The sequence below is a fragment of the Zophobas morio genome, unplaced genomic scaffold, assembly GCF_036711695.1.
Source record: "Zophobas morio isolate AGI-343-1 ecotype UQ-CSIRO unplaced genomic scaffold, CSIRO_AGI_Zmor_V1 ptg000044l, whole genome shotgun sequence".
Classification (NCBI taxonomy): Eukaryota; Metazoa; Arthropoda; class Insecta; order Coleoptera; family Tenebrionidae; genus Zophobas; species Zophobas morio.
In genome coordinates this window covers 10,947,492-10,964,216 of record NW_026972149.1, presented here as the reverse complement: position 1 = coordinate 10,964,216, position 16,725 = coordinate 10,947,492, and the positions used below count along the sequence as shown (strand labels likewise).

The 16,725-nt window shown below is 37.1% G+C and overlaps 2 protein-coding genes across 5 annotated transcripts; one reads left to right on the top strand and one right to left on the bottom strand.

The window, feature by feature from the left end:
• Positions 1 to 7,089: 7,089 nt before the first annotated feature.
• LOC135141846 (contactin) lies at positions 7,090 to 12,333 on the bottom strand. Its single transcript, XM_064073370.1, has 14 exons — positions 12,244 to 12,333; positions 11,591 to 12,069; positions 10,528 to 11,536; positions 10,378 to 10,480; positions 10,146 to 10,327; positions 9,964 to 10,092; positions 9,617 to 9,916; positions 9,346 to 9,486; positions 9,126 to 9,298; positions 8,203 to 9,081; positions 7,980 to 8,148; positions 7,795 to 7,928; positions 7,564 to 7,747; positions 7,090 to 7,491 (listed from the first exon to the last, which is right to left on the bottom strand). The coding sequence occupies exons 2-14, from the start codon at positions 12,065 to 12,067 to the stop codon at positions 7,394 to 7,396; spliced, it is 3,978 nt and encodes a 1,325-aa protein (XP_063929440.1). The 5' UTR covers positions 12,068 to 12,069; positions 12,244 to 12,333; the 3' UTR covers positions 7,090 to 7,393.
• Positions 12,327 to 16,725, top strand: LOC135141847 (acidic amino acid decarboxylase GADL1). 4 transcript variants are annotated; one of them, XM_064073372.1, is made up of 10 exons: positions 12,327 to 12,389; positions 14,557 to 14,695; positions 14,746 to 15,153; positions 15,203 to 15,454; positions 15,507 to 15,571; positions 15,633 to 15,711; positions 15,761 to 15,871; positions 15,921 to 16,009; positions 16,318 to 16,462; positions 16,508 to 16,725. In XM_064073372.1, exons 2-10 carry the CDS (start codon positions 14,576 to 14,578, stop codon positions 16,688 to 16,690), a joined length of 1,452 nt encoding a protein of 483 aa, XP_063929442.1. In that variant the 5' UTR covers positions 12,327 to 12,389; positions 14,557 to 14,575; the 3' UTR covers positions 16,691 to 16,725. The 4 variants fall into 4 exon arrangements, with proteins under 4 accessions (XP_063929442.1, XP_063929445.1, XP_063929443.1 ...); XM_064073375.1 differs by having other exon boundaries at positions 12,342 to 12,389; positions 14,560 to 14,695; XM_064073373.1 differs by lacking the exon at positions 12,327 to 12,389 and adding an exon at positions 12,458 to 12,793.

The following is a 16,725-nucleotide window of genomic DNA, read 5'->3' as shown; positions in this document are numbered from 1 at the left end:
ATTGAGAGAAAAACAGATTGATGAAATTAAAAAATGTAAAAAAGACAAGAAGAAATACTGTGATATCAAATTTTCTCCAACACAGATAGGTGGATTTTTACCTGCTTTAATTCCTGCAGCAATAGCTGTAGCCAAAGCATTGGGATTAGGTGCAGCTGGATATGCAGGTACTAAATTAGCACAAAAAGCCTTCGGAGATGGTTTAAAAAAGAATAAAAAAAAACGAAGACTGGCAGCGCCAGCCCAGAGGCAAAGCCGAAGAAGCCGAACAAGTCGGAGACATATGGACAAGGAATAAAATTGATAGGAAAAGGGGGTTAAGTAATATAGAAATATCTGATATTATGAAAAATGAGAAAAATCATGAAGCGTCTTTGACTGGTGCTCAGCACGCTACGCGAAATTTTCGAGGTGTTTTTGCAATTGACATGTTACCAAAAAAAATTAGAAAAGATGAATCAGGTATAATTAATTTTCAACCCTCTAATTGTTACGGCTCACACTGGGTATGTTATGTAAACAAACCATATTTAAGAAATATTTTATATTTTGACAGTTTTGGTATTTCTCCACCAGAAAAAATTAAAACATATTTATTAAGTAGCGGAAAAAATATTGCGTGGAACAGCACACAATTGCAAATGAATTCTTCTGTTTTATGTGGCTATTACTGTATATACGTAATAATTAATGTAAACAGAGGCAAAGATTTTTATGATATATTATATTCTTTTAAACAGATACCGTGTAGCTTCAATGAGAGAAAATTCGTGGACATAGGCCACTCATGAGGCGAAGGCGAATTCAATGAAATGCTATTTCAATATTCGGCTATGCCTTCATGATGAATCTTTGATTCAGAATATTTGTATGTTATAAATGGAAAAATATCTACAAAAACGCTTGTATGTATACAGAAAAAGTTACATATATTTTTATAAAATTGGAATCGGTTATCTATTAGTAAATTATTATTTAGTGCATCGGGATTATCTTCGTTAGCCCTTCCTCCACTAGTTTGTTTATCTCTTGGTGCAGGGGTTATAGAAATATTAGATAAGAGATTAAAAATATCAGAAAGAATTGAAGAATATAAGTTGATTTATAAATTTTATAGACAGTTATTGCATTTATATAAGGCTGATAAAATAAATGAAAAAGAAATAAATATACGTGAAGAGGAATTTGTCAGTAATTTTAATTATTTTCCCAGAGAGAAATACCTAGAAAAAAGTTCACTTAAACGGTAATTAATGACTGGCACAGCCAGCCCAGAGCCGTAGGCGATGATTCTTATTGTAATAAATGAGATGTATTACTTCGGCTTTGCCTCTGGGCTGGCCCTGCCAGTCTTCGGTCTGCCAGTATTTTTTACTATTTCTCAGTATTTCATCTTTATCAGGTAGTCTCTTGGAAATGAATATTACTAACTATTTTGAGCAATTTGGGTATTCAGAGAGTAATGGATCTTCATTAACAGAAACCAATGAAGCATTAATAAGGTTTCAAGAATTCTATAATTTACCAACTGATGGAACATTAAATCAAGAAACACTTGCTTTGATCAGTAAACCTAGATGTGGTGTTAAAGATAATCCTACTGCTTATAGAGTTCATACTAACAAATGGTCTAAAACAAATGTTAAATGGTATTTTTCATTAGCTACAAACGAAATGAAAGAATTAGCACAAAAAGCCTTTGATCAATGGGAATCTGTTTCAAATTTAAAGTTTAATTACAATAGCGTTAAACCGGACATACTTATTTCATTTTCTAATACACTGTTTCAACATAATCATAATTCACGGTGTCAAAAAGGAATATGTTCTAGCAGTTTTGATGGAAAAGGTAATGTTTTAGCACATGACTTCTTTCCAAATAATGATGAATGTCTAGGTATTCATTTTGATAAATCAGAAAATTGGTATTTCGGTGAATCAGACAATACACCTGACGGTCAGACTAATTTTTATACAGTATTATTACACGAAATCGGGCATACATTAGGTATTGAACATTCTGCAAATAATAATTCAATTATGTACGCCTATTATAAAGGTGATATTGATAAATTAACTCAAGACGATATGTGGGCAATTCAATATTTATATGGAAGACCCGAACGATTAAAATATGAATTAATACCAACAACAACAACAGTTAAACCTACTGTAAGGCAAAGCGTCCCTGAAGGCCAACCTAGAGGTGAAGCCGATGTCGAAGGTATATTCGGTAATTTATGTGATTTTAATAAAGAAATTGATACATTCTTAATTGCAAATCATCATATGTATATTTTTTATAAGAAATATGTTTGGTTAGTCAATTTAAAAGACATGACTTATGATAAAGAACCGAAATTAATTAAAGATTATTTATATTTTTTGCCAGATGATTTTAAAGAAATTTCACATATTTATCAAAGACCTTCAGGTGATGTTTTAATAGTTGTTGAAAATTTATATTATTTAATTGATTTTCCAAGTTTTAATGTTAAAAGTGGATATAATGCTCGATCTATTGAAAATTTAGGAATACCAAAAGGAAAAAGAATTGATGCAATATTTAGAACTTATTCTGGAAAAACATATATATTTTATGATAAAGTCTTGTACATTGAGTTTGATGAGTGTCTGTTTAGATCAAAGAAAAATGGCCTTATTTCAGAATTATTTGCTGGAATACCTCCAAATATAAGCGGAGCATTCAGATATAGAAATTTATATTTCTTTAAAGATAAAATGTATTATGAATTTGATGATATTTCGAATACATTAGTTAAATCTGATAAATTTGACTTGACAGTTTTCGGATTTAAATGTGGACTTATCGATCAAATAATAAAACTAATTAATCGTTTGTGATCATTTTCATATGATTTTTTTTTAAATAAATGACTGACTCTGACTCAAGTTATTCAAGTGAAGCCGATGTCGAAGGTATATTCGGTAATTTATGTGATTTTAATAAAGAAAAAGAATGGAGAAAACTTGACTTAATGACGGAAGATGATATGAGAAACAACGGTCATGAAATCGATGATTGGTTTTATGTTTCTGCTAATAAAGAATTATCTGAAGATTTGATTAGAGAATTTAGATCAAAAGTTGATTGGGAATGTGTATCATTCCGTCAAAAATTATCTGAAGAATTTATTAGAGAGTTTCACAATGTACTCGATTGGAGTGCAATATCACAATATCAAAAATTATCTGAAGATTTTATAAAAGATTTTGCCAATAAAGTTGATTGGAGTGCAATATCACAATATCAAAAATTATCTGAAGATTTTATCAGAGAAAACAAACACAAACTAAATTTATTCATTATATTATGCTATCAAAAATTATCACAACATTTTATACAAGAATTACAAAAAGATCTAGACCAACTTATTTCGAGCGAAGGCAAACAACAAATATTTTCAGGTTTTATTACTTTAGGTACACTTTATAATTTAAAGAGATATGAAAAAATATTTAATCAAAAAGTTAGTCACAATGATGAAATAGAAATTAAATTTAATTATCCAATGAAAGAAGGAGTTATTTTTAAATTTAAAAATTGTTTCAAAGATCCTATGAGATATCTCGATCTATTTTACTTTATCCGTAAAGGATATATGAGAATATATAAGGAAGAAGAGGAAAAAGCTACAGAAGTAAAACCTTTTCCTAGTCCTTATCTTAGACCTGAAACAAATGGTCCATATGGTATTTATGCACATGATTGGAAAACTTTATCAATTGAAGGAATTTATAAACATGGAGATGTTTTTACTCTTCTAATGGGATCTTAAATAATTACATCTTAATGTATCATTATTATCTTATTTTATTTATTTTTACATGCTGTAATAACATTCTGACGATTGGACGAAACAGTATTCATATGTGCGCTGAAATAGCCCCCAATAGAAAAACCGAGCAAATTCTTTAAAAAATGTTAATTTTAAAATATATCTTAAAAACGGGAGTCTTCACGATTTTTCTGCTTTTCTGTTAATCCTTGAAAATCGGGGTGTTTTCCTTAAAAAGTAGCTGTGTTCTGAAGGGGCCATATTAGTACGAAATTCTAAACAGTGTAAAATCTTTGAAATCAAGGTAAAATTCCTAATTTTAAATGTTTTTAAAAGGGAAATTTGTTTGGTCCAAACCGTATTCTTGTTTGAAAAAACGGTGTATTTTCCTTGAAATGGTGACTTTTTTGAAAAGGGTACGTTTGGAAAAACCGGGCAAATTCTTTAAAAATTTTAACTTTTCAAAAGTTATCTTGAAAAACCAGGTTGAAATTATTAAAAATGTGTTGTGTTCTGAAGGGACCGTGTTAAAAATGTGTTGTGTTCTGAAGGGGCCTTGTTTGTAGTTTTAATTATTTGAAAAACGTATCCTTTTTGTCGAAAAACGATACATAATACGAGTTTGATACAGTAATTAGGAAATACGTCCTTTTTGGAATTTTTTGTAGATTCTTTGTTATATTAATTTATATATAATTGGTTATATTTGGTACGAAAATATATGGAATTCAGGAAGACGACCTTTACCAAATAATAATATTTTCTCGTACGTTTGAAGCATATTCGTCATCAACAGAATATATTGCAGAGGCGTATATAAACATTCTCGTTTCACGTCTTGTAAATATGAGACGGAAAGACAACTCTTTGCAATTATTTTTGCATTATACCGGTTAATTTTATATTTAGACGTAAAACTCTCTCTCCGTTTCAATAATAAAAACTAAAAACATTTTTCCAGGTATTTTTTATCTCCGACAAAAAATAATTTTTTTCATCCTAACGACTGCTCCATTTTCGTGCGCGTATATTTATAACGCGAAAATATTCACGATAGAAACATGAAATCGATCAACAATTTAAAGAATTCGTCCTAATATCTCAAAAATATCCTACTGACAAATTTACGGGTGTGAATATTCGCAGTGCAAAAGTATTCGCGGCACAAAAATTCCGGCATAATTTTTTTATTACCGCATTTACTAAAACTGCATTTTTCCGCTAAAATTCCGTAAAATCGCGCACTAATTTTCCAACTGCACTGTGCAAAATAATTCATAACGTACAGTCGCAGTTGTCGATACATCTCCGAGTTATATTTTCAGCAAACTTTTTTCCAAAAGAAACATCAACTTTTTCGTACAATTTATTTTCCAACTTTTTTCTGTTTACTTTTGCGTGTTTATGTTTGGAAAAATGTTTGCGAAACACATGTATAAAACATCACAAAGTTCAACAGTAAAATCGTACCTTCGCTCCCTGTCAGTAAGTTGCCTGCTCCGATGCTTTCGCTACCGAGGACGGCACAACACTAAACTGATAAGGCATGCTTACCCTTTTTGAGGGGTGGTTTATTTGCTCATTGCGTACGACTTCAAGTTTTAATTGGCTGATCGCGTACGCTCTTACGTCCCACGCACTTCCAAGGCCTTATGCTTATGCAAATAAATAAAAATTGTTGATTTCGCGCACAAACGCTGTTATTAACTCCTTTGCTCGGTTTCTATTTACCGGGCTGTTGTTGTTTACCAGAAACGCTTTATTTTAGCGAAAATCTCGAGCCGCGCATCCACCTAGTTTTCGGCGGCGGGCGGGGATGTGTATGACAAAAAAAAAAGAGGGGGCAGGCCCGAGCATGAGAAGCACGAGAGGGAGGAAGAGGAAAAAGCACATAAAACTTGCACAACTTTGCAAAACCGTTATAGCTAAAAAATTAGACATACTTGTTAGGCTTTAATTAAAATTAATAGATACATTGTAGACAAATAGTAAGCTGTAAGTATTTTTTTTAATTTTGAATCTTCTGGCAGTTCGATTTTCACAGTCCCGACGTGTTACTAAGCGACAGAGACATACTTTTATTACTCTCTTACTATTATTATTATTTTAATTGCGTTTTGACAGGTGGGCTAGCAGTAAAAGGGACGCTCGGGCCCCAAATCCAGGGCTGTTTTCTTTTATTTTTAAGTAGTGTAACGTTGCGAATTGTTAGTGATGTTTCTGAGACTAAAGACACGGTGAGGCTTCACATTGCGCAGTGGCTTAATCACGGCCAGGTGGTGTAATAAAAAGGAAATCGCCCGACGGGTAAATTTTATTGGAATGTTCGGGTCTTTACAGCATATAATCGTAGATCCAGGTTTAAACCGCCTAACCTCAGTCAGCGTTTTTCATAGGAGTTATTACCTTTCTCTAATCACCGCTCTAAGTTTATTACAGAAAGTTCGTTTTGAGCTTTATATTTATATTGGAATAGTAGTTTTGTTTGAGCGGTCAAAAAGCTCCTAGAGCGTTCCTTTTAAATACGATTTATAGCTTTCAGCAACCTTAATTAACTTGTGTAGGTCCAATCGTCGATACGGTCGACTTAATCCTATTGGAAAAAAACTAATTTTGACAGAGCCACGTTTCTCTTTTTTTAATATAGGAGATGTGGCCGAAGTTAATTCGATGCTCATTTGTCACGACAGTTCATACGCAACTGTCAAAAGCAAAGGAAAAGTTTAAACTGGAAGTAACCCAATTAAATGTTCGTTCCATTTTCGCGAAACTAGATAGGTATTTATTCGAAACGAAAAATACTTTCGCCGTAATTAAACTCGCCTGTGACGTCATAAATGAAGCTGCGTCCATTTTTGCAACTAATTAAGATACATACATGGATGGCGAACGAAGTAATAGCTAGTTTCATGGTAACAAATTCTTGTTTGGGTTCATAGTTTTGAATAAACAATGAGAGAAGGTGAAAGTTCGAGTCACCTTCGAAATGAAGGAAAGTAATAAAAGTGGATTGTGTGTGCGAGACTCATTTCAAATCAACGCCAACATCACTTTTCGTTTACAAACTGAAATTTTACTGGTTTTACCTTCAGATTGAGATATTTTACGACAAATTTTATTGAAAGAGCAAGATTTACTTGCAATAAAAGTAGTGGTGGCGCCATCTAGCACACTGATCGAATATTAAACGAAATGTTGCCCTCCAGATTGTTTTTCTTTCCGCGTAACACTCCGGAATTATTGATGGCAACGAAGTTGGATTGCTTTTCGGCCAAAGGAAAATCGGACACGTTTTACGAAAACTTTATTTAAAAAAGAAAATATAATTTCATACTCTATTTTCTATATGATAAAAAAATTACAACCCTTGTTGGACGGATTCATGATGTACATTAAATGCTCCTGAACACATACAAAATTATTGCTACCATATTTTTGATTACAAACAGGTACGTTTACAGAATGATACCAGCAGTCCTGTTAATGTTAAGGCACAGTTCAAATCTCAAGCCTCAATGCCAAAAATAAACGGCTTTAGAGACACTAATATAATACAAAATTAAAAAAACATAACAAAAAAATTAGGTTAAATGTCATGTTGTTAGTACATAATGAAGCAAACATGCTATGACTATTGTTATAGACAATGGTTTTAACTCTTCGCAAGCACTTCTGTAATATGAAAGAGGACCTGCAAACAATCACAATATAAGCATGAAAGAAGAGTAAAGCCGTACAATAAATTAATTGTGTCCCAACGCACCCATTCGAAATTTGACTTCTGGAGAACTCATCCGGCCGTCTCCACCATTAGAAAAGGCCAACACACGCATCCTATACGTCTTTCCAGGTTGAAGATTATCCACATATGCCTCTAACTTTCCACCAAAAGACTTTATAGTATCATTCGCAGTACTTATATCTTGGTCGAACTCCCACACCCGAATCTTAAAAAAATAAGTCAAAACTAACTCATTCCAACACACACCAATACCTTATAACCCTTAAGCGGTTCTTCTTCGGGTGACGGTTGCACATACCGCCACACAACTTTGACGGTTGAAGGATTGAGACCAAATACGTGTACCGACGAAGGAGGTTTCTGAGGGGCTTTTCTGTACGTACGTTCTAAAACCGAAGCAGATAATTAACCCTATTACCTTAAAAGCCACAACTGACCTAAAAAGCGTTCACTCTCTGGACCCTCGCCAGCCGTGTTGTACGCCATTACTTTCACAAAGTAGTAAGTATCAGGTTGCAGACCTACAATCAAAGCCCATGGTCTCGTCGTCCTTGATAAATAATACACGGATTGTTGCTCCTCTGAATCCTTCTTCCAGTATTTGACCTAAAAACGTATCATTCTCCATCTGCTTACCCTTTTAGGGATCCGTTTACTTACACGGTGACCGATCAGTTTGCCTCTCAGATTCTTCCGTGATTGATCAATTGGTACCCAACTGACGTTAAGCGCAGTGGAGTTGAAGGACCTTGCTGTTACCAGTTGAGGTGCAGCTTGAGGCATATCCTCAGCCGAGTATATAACGAATTCGGGACTAATAGGACCTCGCCCGATATCATTAATCGCTTGAACCTTCACAACATACTCAGTATAGTAGTTATCCGCGGATATATGCACTACTGCCATTCCAGTGTTGCCGAACTCTTTTAATTCCAGACTTTGGAAATCAACCTCGACATCTTTCTGCTTCCAGAATATCCTATAGTAAATTCCCGGACCATTCTGCTCGTCGGGTTTCAAAGGAGACCAAGTGATTGTAAGATCCCCGATTTTGCCGCCGCCACCACCAATGTTATATGGAGCAATGTAAGGACGATCAGGTGGGGTAGAATGACGGGGACTGGGAGCGGAGAACGCACCCATCCCCCAAGAATTCCAAGCGGATATACGAAATTCGTACGTGGACCAAGGGGTTAGAACGTTTTCAATGGTCGCTTCTTTCTGACCAGTATATCTGTCAATCTCACGAGCATATATACCGTGACTTATATTCATCCAAGTCTGGTTCCAGTTAGTTCGGCCGCTAACACTGTAGCTATTAATTTGGGAACCATGTATGGCACCATCTGTCCATTTTAGAGTGACTGAACTCTTTTGGATATTCGTAATTTGGACCCCACCTGGAGGACCCGGAGGTCCTTCAACTACTACCACCGACCTCGACGAAATTTTACCAACCGTGGATTTTACAACACACTCGTATTCACCGGCGTCGGTAAACGTAGTATTTACAATGGATAAGTGCCCACCGTCTATCCTCTAAAGAAAAGTTAATCGCGTGCAAAAAGTACATATACACTTACCAATCGGTTATTCGAGTTTTTCACGTCTATATCTCTTATTTTCATACCATTATGCGTCCATGTATACGCTATATCTAACATTTCTTCAGTTTCGACTAGACATCGTAGTTCAAAGTACCTACCAACCGTGGTAACAATGTGAGGGTTCAAATTTTCAACAAGGCGTGGTCCCCCTGAAGCGAGAAATTGTACACCCGATCACGCACATTTGTAAACTTACGTAAAACAATTAAACGCCCCTTTGATTCATCAATTCCGAGTTCATTACTGGCAGTACAAGTATATACACCTTCGTCGTCCCGGGATACGGATTTAATAATCAAGTTACCGTTTTCTAAAATGCGTCTGTGCCCTCCAGACCCTTTAAAACTCAACATTATACACGAATTCACTCTAACACAAGCACATTGTTATCCTCACAACTACACAGTATAGTGTGAGAAGACAGCGTAGCTGTTGTGTGAGAATAATGACATTTCAACTCGTCTCACCTATAACATTCCCGTCTTTCTTCCATATGAATTTAGGTTTGGGGGCCGCCTCTGGATTACACTTAATTATCACTTCCCCTTGGTCGGCTGCGTAAGTTTCAGATTCTAGAGGATGTTTCTTAAAAGTAGGCTTAAACGCTAAAACTCGTAACTGGGCAGATGAGTATTTAGTTTTGAGAGTATTTGAGGCTCTACACTGGTACATTCCAGGATCGCGTTCTTGATCCAGGTAGCTTATAGTTAAAACGTTGTCTTGAATTTTGACTCTACCGCGTTCCTCTGAGTCCAGATAGCCCATAACTTAACAGACAAAATTAGGGGAGTATCGTTTTGGTAGATTTACGTACCCAACTGTCGGCCGTTTTTCCACCATGTGTAGTTAACGTCTGGAATTCCAAAAGCTTCACACGTCCACACCAACTCACTCTTGCTGTCTACGTGTCTATCAGTAAGTGGGATAGTGAAGTTGGGTTCAGCTGGAAGATTAGCGCGGTAGTTGGTGTTTTTTTTTTTTAATGAAAACTCAAACCTTGAATATTTAGTATCAGGCTATTTTCGGTACTTGACCTGTCGTTGTAGACCCGGCAAACGTACTCTCCTTGATCTTCCACCTTGACGTGAGGAATGGTTAGCACTCTATTATAACTAGACAACCTCGCAGTCCTAGGTAAAGGAGCGCCTCTCCTAGTCCAATTGTAACTAGGGACGGGACTACAAAACAATAATCAACCTCAACCGCTACCACAATACCAGAATCTTACTATCCAAAAGCCATACACTCTAATCTAACTTCTTTTCCAGCAATGGGCGAGTCGGGAAAAGCTTTAGGGAAATTATTAGGAAATTTAAGCTGCTGATAGTTTGCTAAAATGCTACAATCATCAAAAGCCTTCAAAACCACTCTAACTCACAGTGCGGATTGACCATCAATGGGAAAAACGGACCGTTTCTACCCGAATCCGAGAACTCAGACTGGACGCTGCAGCTGTAATTGGCCTTATCTATCGTCTCCAAAGCCGAAAAATACAAAGCCCCGTCATTGGAAACAAACACCCTTTTATCCTCATCCACGAAATTAGGAAAATAGTCACGTGACCATGAGTACCGCACCGCCGGAAAGTGATTAGGAGGATCGCAATATATTGACTTCCCCCAATTCTGATCACCCGATTCCGGCGAGCGTTTCAACACGAATTCTAAAATAAAACCGAAGTTGAGTTGGACGCTTTCTGAAATGATCGTGCCGAATTTATTCGTGGCTTTGCAGTGATACGTGGCGTGGTCTAGTTTCTGCTGAGGGTTATTGATAATTAGCATCCCGCCGCTGATGGTGTAACGACCGTCCTTCAAAGGGTCTATTTTCTTGGCGATTAGGCGATCGTTTTCGTAGTCTTCTCGGTACCACTCGTACGTAGGCGTTGGGTAACCACCGGCCAGACAACTTAAACTTACGTCGTTGTATAATTTTCGTTTGGACATGTCAAAAGTGGCGTCAATTGGTTGTTTGATGAAATAGGGTCCCCTGGGAATCCTATCCGGGTTGGTGATTTCAATACCGTATGTATAGGTGCGGTCGTCTGAAACGAGTTTCTGGATGCTTCTAATATTGGCTTCACAAATGAAGAGGAGGGGTTCGTCACCACGTACTGGTTGGAAACCCCAATGCATGCGCTCTACTGAGAAATTGTAGGCAAGGAAATCTTTGCCGTAGCGTTGCGGGACGGGAAGGAATGCGTTTTCCATGTTAACTAAGGGGCTTCCGTCGGCGTTAACCCAGTAATCTGGGTTCTGTTGGTGGGCTCCTATGTACCATCTGCGATGTTGAGGGTCCAGGGTGTTCAATTGGTTGATCAGAAAACCGTGTTCTTCTGTACTACCAATTGACACCAGATCTGAACCGCCTGATTCTACCGCGTACGTCTGGAAAACGGGACGTTAGCTTGGGTTAGTCATTGGGCAAGGTAAGGTACATACTTTACAGATTCTTCGTGCCTCGTCGTATGGTCGTAGTGGCGATTTGATAAACCTATAGCATGACTGGTAAAACCTAACCCAGTGTTCTGGGCAATGAATATCATAAAGAATATCATTACTTAGGTCATTATTATAAAATCCTTGAGGATTCTGTGGATTATATTGTGGTCTTTGGCCATATGTAGAGCCTTGATCATATAGATTGCCTTGTTGGTTGTACTGTGGGTCTTGTCTGTTATTGTACAGATCTTGTCGGTTGTTGTATGGATCCTGTTGGTTGTACAATGAACCTTGTTGGTTTTGCAACGGTCCTTGTGGGTTTTGTTGGTTGTACAACGTTCCTTGTTGATTTTGGGGCCCTTGTTCGTTATAAGGTGTGTTTTGGGGGTTGTATGGTTGTCCATCAGTATTATACTGTTGTCCTTGTGCATGGACCATGGAGAGGGTCCAGCACCCAAGAAGGTAGAACCGGAACATACCTTAATAAACGCATTCTTAGAAAACTACCCATCGCTTATTTCTAAATTGTGAGTATTTTAATAAATCAGTGGGAGTGGCAGGTGGCCGTGTAACCACGTAACCTCAGTCACCCAACAAAATTTAAATCGAAGCGGTAAATTTATCGGTAATCGTTGACAGCACTTATCACTTACCAAATCATATATTCCTAATCATAAAATGATATAATACAGATAAGAAAAACTCGAACAACCGTTTACAGTTTAATCAGCACAGTCAAAACAGTCATCGTTAGAAAGAGACGCAACGAATACATTCACGACAACGCAGTGTCGCCAACGTGAGTAATTTCGAGAAACTCATAAAATCGCCACACAAAACTGCATTTTAACCATTAATACGACGCTTTTCCTGCTTTGTGGTGATTGACTAAACTGCGAGCTTCACAAATACAGATTATATCATCGGTGTAATGAGCAAATTTAAATAGTTAAGTTTATGGGTTGGTCATACTTTTACGCCTTCCATATGTCAACCAAATCTGAATAATCTTGGGTGTTAGTCATTGGGTCATTATCAAATTACAGTGGCAGTTATTACTGCAACGTAGGAAGTTACATCTCGTAGATAAATTCCCACAGACGTCAATTTTCTGGCAAAATTTCAAACTGCACTTGTGCAAAATTTGACGGATATGAGAATTAGCAGCTGCAAAAAACGAAAACCTGGACGATAAAACTTTCGGTACGTCGAACTATATGTGAAAATGCATCTTCGATATCATTTTAAGTTATTTAGGGTTAATAAATTGAAAATGCAGCGATTTGACCATGTTTGTCGATTCATTTATTTCAATCGTGGTGCATGCCAACAGGTGGCGCCTGTGGCTGCTGTTACCGCGAAATCGATACACACATGAACGTATAAATATCGCGTCTGAGGATTTGTTCGTTTTGGAAAGTCACCGGAGCACGGCATAAACGAAAAACGACAAATCGCTTTGTTTTGTACTCTTACAAAAAATATGCCTGCTTTTTAGATTACGTGCTTCTTCGCATTTTGTTCGCATAAACAACTTTCGATGTAAATCCCTGACTGAACAGAGAAAAGCACGTTTAATTCTGAGTCGGTAGCAATTAAACACTGGAGGTATTATCATTTTTACAATCAACACCGAGAATGCGGCATTTCTAATTGCTGCATTTTTTTGTATTGATATTCGATATATTCTCCCTCGCAATATTAATGAGAGAAATCCTTTTAATTGGCAATCACGCTGGCAAATACCCCGGAATCTCAGCAATTTGTAAGTTTATTGGCAATCACAACAGTAAAGCCAACCGAAATACCACTTAGTCCTCATAACTGCAAGTTCAGATACAATAAGTATCTTAAACCTGCCAAAACTTATTGTTAAGTCCGGTATTTTCATAGTAAGTTACTCGTTTTGCAAATCAAGCCCTTAAGAAAGTGTGGAGGATCAACAATATACAACGATAATTTACAAAAAGTGGTTGCTAAGTGACGAAACTGACGTCGACACCCCTATGACATTTTTTTTGGCAAAATGGTCTCGCAGAATGCACGATTTATACAAATTTACCGGAATGCCGCTCGCGCTGGGATTATCAGATCTGAAACAACATAATCTTTTATCGCAAGTTCATTGTTCATTTTGTGATGTTATAGTGCAACTATATCAAAGTATTACGACCTGCTTAAATTTCAAGACATGTTTTTGAGATTTTCTTGTATAACTATGAACGTGTTCAGAAAATAAATCTTATTTTTATTATTTACAGTACTGTTACATCATGCGCACAGGTCTAGGTGTACCGGTCGTAGATTAAAAATGTACCATCAAGTTTTTTCTGAGCTTGTTTATCGTTGCTAATTGTTATTGAGTAAAATAATGGTGCTTAATTACGTTTTAATGGCAATGAGATTTCCATAATGAGAGATTAAATTTTCGGTGACCTTATTTTTTGTGCGAGATATTTTCTTTTCGTTATCTTCCGACTCATTTGAGGCCATAATGGTAAACCTTTTTCCTTTGTGTCCCAAAACTCCCATCATTTTTACATTATTTTAATTTACATTGTTTGAAATATATGAATGTTTAAACGTGAAACAACTTTGTTTCAATGCTGACAAGCTTTTTTTGATTTTCCTTGTCATTATCGTGATGTCATTTTTTCCTACGGTACCACTAGTTACTATTGTCTTCGACCGACAACGCCAACACTGTCAGATTTTCAACTAGGCAAATTAATAGAACTCATTTGCAAATTTATTTATTTTATTGTTTGCATAGCGGTTGTTGCAATGAATGAACAAGATAATCTACCGCGTACCACCTACGCGACTCTCGGAAATAACCACATCTTTGTCCAATATGGTACCCCGTACTTTTTCATAAATAAAATCTTTTTTAATCTGTAAAAATTCTATTACGGCTCTGTCCACGCCGCTTTTTGTTTGTTTAACATGCACACCGGCTCTTTTAGTAGTCGAACGGTACTAGCCATGGATACACTAAACGTTTTGGACTTTTTGGACCGAATCGTCTCTCTAATCAAACAAGAAAACGTTCTAACCCCCCAGGAAACGAAAGTCGTTGAATATGTAGATCCCGAGCAGTTGAAGGTAAGTGAATTTATTAGTGTTTGTAGAAAAAATCGCAATTAATTTTCAAGAATAAAATTGATTTCTCCTTGACCGAACCATGCGCGAATTTGGATGAGCTTGAGGCACTTTGTAAAAAAGTCGTACGATACAGCATAAAGACAAATAGTGTGAAATTTCACAATCAACTTTACGGAGGAACGGATTTTTTTGGTCTTGGAGCAACCTGGTTGTCAGAAGCCTTGAATACTAATCAACACACGTTCGAAGTCGCCCCCGTCTTTTCTCTAATTGAGATGAAGATAATTGAAGAAGTGAAGAAACTGATTGGGTACGCGGACGGTGATGGAATATTTTCGCCCGGCGGAAGCATTTCCAATATGTACGGAATGATACTCGCGCGGTACCGGAGATTCCCAGAGACCAAGACAAAAGGGCTTCACGGGTTGCCGGTTTTAGTGGCGTTTACGTCGGAAGCAGCAAGTCACCAAGGTTAATTAGTAGGCGTTGTTTAAAGGGACGTTTTAGGGACATTATTCCCTCCAGAAGTCGGCGCAGTGGCTGGGGATCGGTACTGATAACTTGATCAAGATAGGTACTGATGATTTAGGACGGATGATTCCGGAGGAGTTGGAAAAGGAAATACTTTCGAGCAAAGAGAGAGGATGTGTCCCATTTTTTGTCAATGCCACTGCCGGTACTACCGTTCTAGGAGCCATAGATCCTTTAGATAAAATCGCCAATATTTGCGATAAATACGATTTGTGGCTACATGTTGACGTAAATTACGTACCTCGCCTATGAGTGGGACGTGAATTTGAATTTGTTTTAGGCTTGTTATGGAGGCACCCTTTTACTTTCTAAAAATTACCAACAAAGGCTGGGGGCATCACACAGGTGAGTGAGTGTAAAACTGTATTAGTCATGATTTCATTTTTGCTTGTGCAATTTTTACTAGATCGGACTCGTTTGCTTGGAACCCACACAAAATGTTAGGTGCTCCGTTGCAGTGCTCAATATTTATAACAAGACATAACGTAGGTTGGAAATATCTCATTGTACTTATATTAACGGTTCTATTTTTAGAATATTCTTCATGAATGTAATTCAGCTTCAGCTAGATATTTATTCCAACAAGATAAATTTTACGACGTCTCGTATGATACTGGCGACAAAAGCATACAATGCGGTCGGAAGGTACATTCGCACATATCGTCTCCTTCTTTTATTTGCTTTGTACTCGCAGGTCGATAGTTTTAAATTATGGATCATGTGGAAAGCCAGGGGATTATCGGGCTTCCAAAAACTCGTAGACAACGCGTTGGATTGCGCCAAGTAAACATTAATAACCCAACACATGTCCTTGTTGTGGGCAAACCCCGACGCCCGCCATTTCCCGAAATGCCCGGCCAGATCTAGATTTAACAACGCATTCCGATCCCATATGCAATCCTTATCATTCCAGACCAAACTACCGAATACCGAACGATAAATTTCTCACAAATTTAACCTCAGGGTCTTTAATTTGCTCGATGTTAGAATCTTTCGGCTAGATCATTTTCCGCGGAAATCGAGTCTTTAATTCGCGGGGGCATTTTGGGAAGTGTGCGTTTGAAGGTCCGGTCCTAACGTTCCATTTTCAGCTACTTTAAGTCGAGAATTGAGGCAACGGAGGGATTTCGACTTGTGCAGCGCGAGTTCGAGGCGACTGCCGTGTGTTTCTGGTACGTTCCGAAGACGATGCGCGGAAGAGAGGAGGACGGCGAATGGTGGCAAAAAATGAACAATGTGAGTGCTATTATGGCAAAAAACAAACCCGACAATGTTTTGCAGGTGGCTCCCGCAATTAAAGAAAAAATGGTGAAGAGTGGCAAACTGATGATAGGTTATTCGCCTCTTCACCATAAAGGCTTATGCAACTTTTTTCGGATGATTACTACTTGCCATCCAGTCGCAACATATTCGGACATGGACTACGTCATCGGCCAAATACAACAATTTGGAGAGGCTTTATAAGTTTTTTCTTTAAATAAAACATGAAGCGTAGAAAA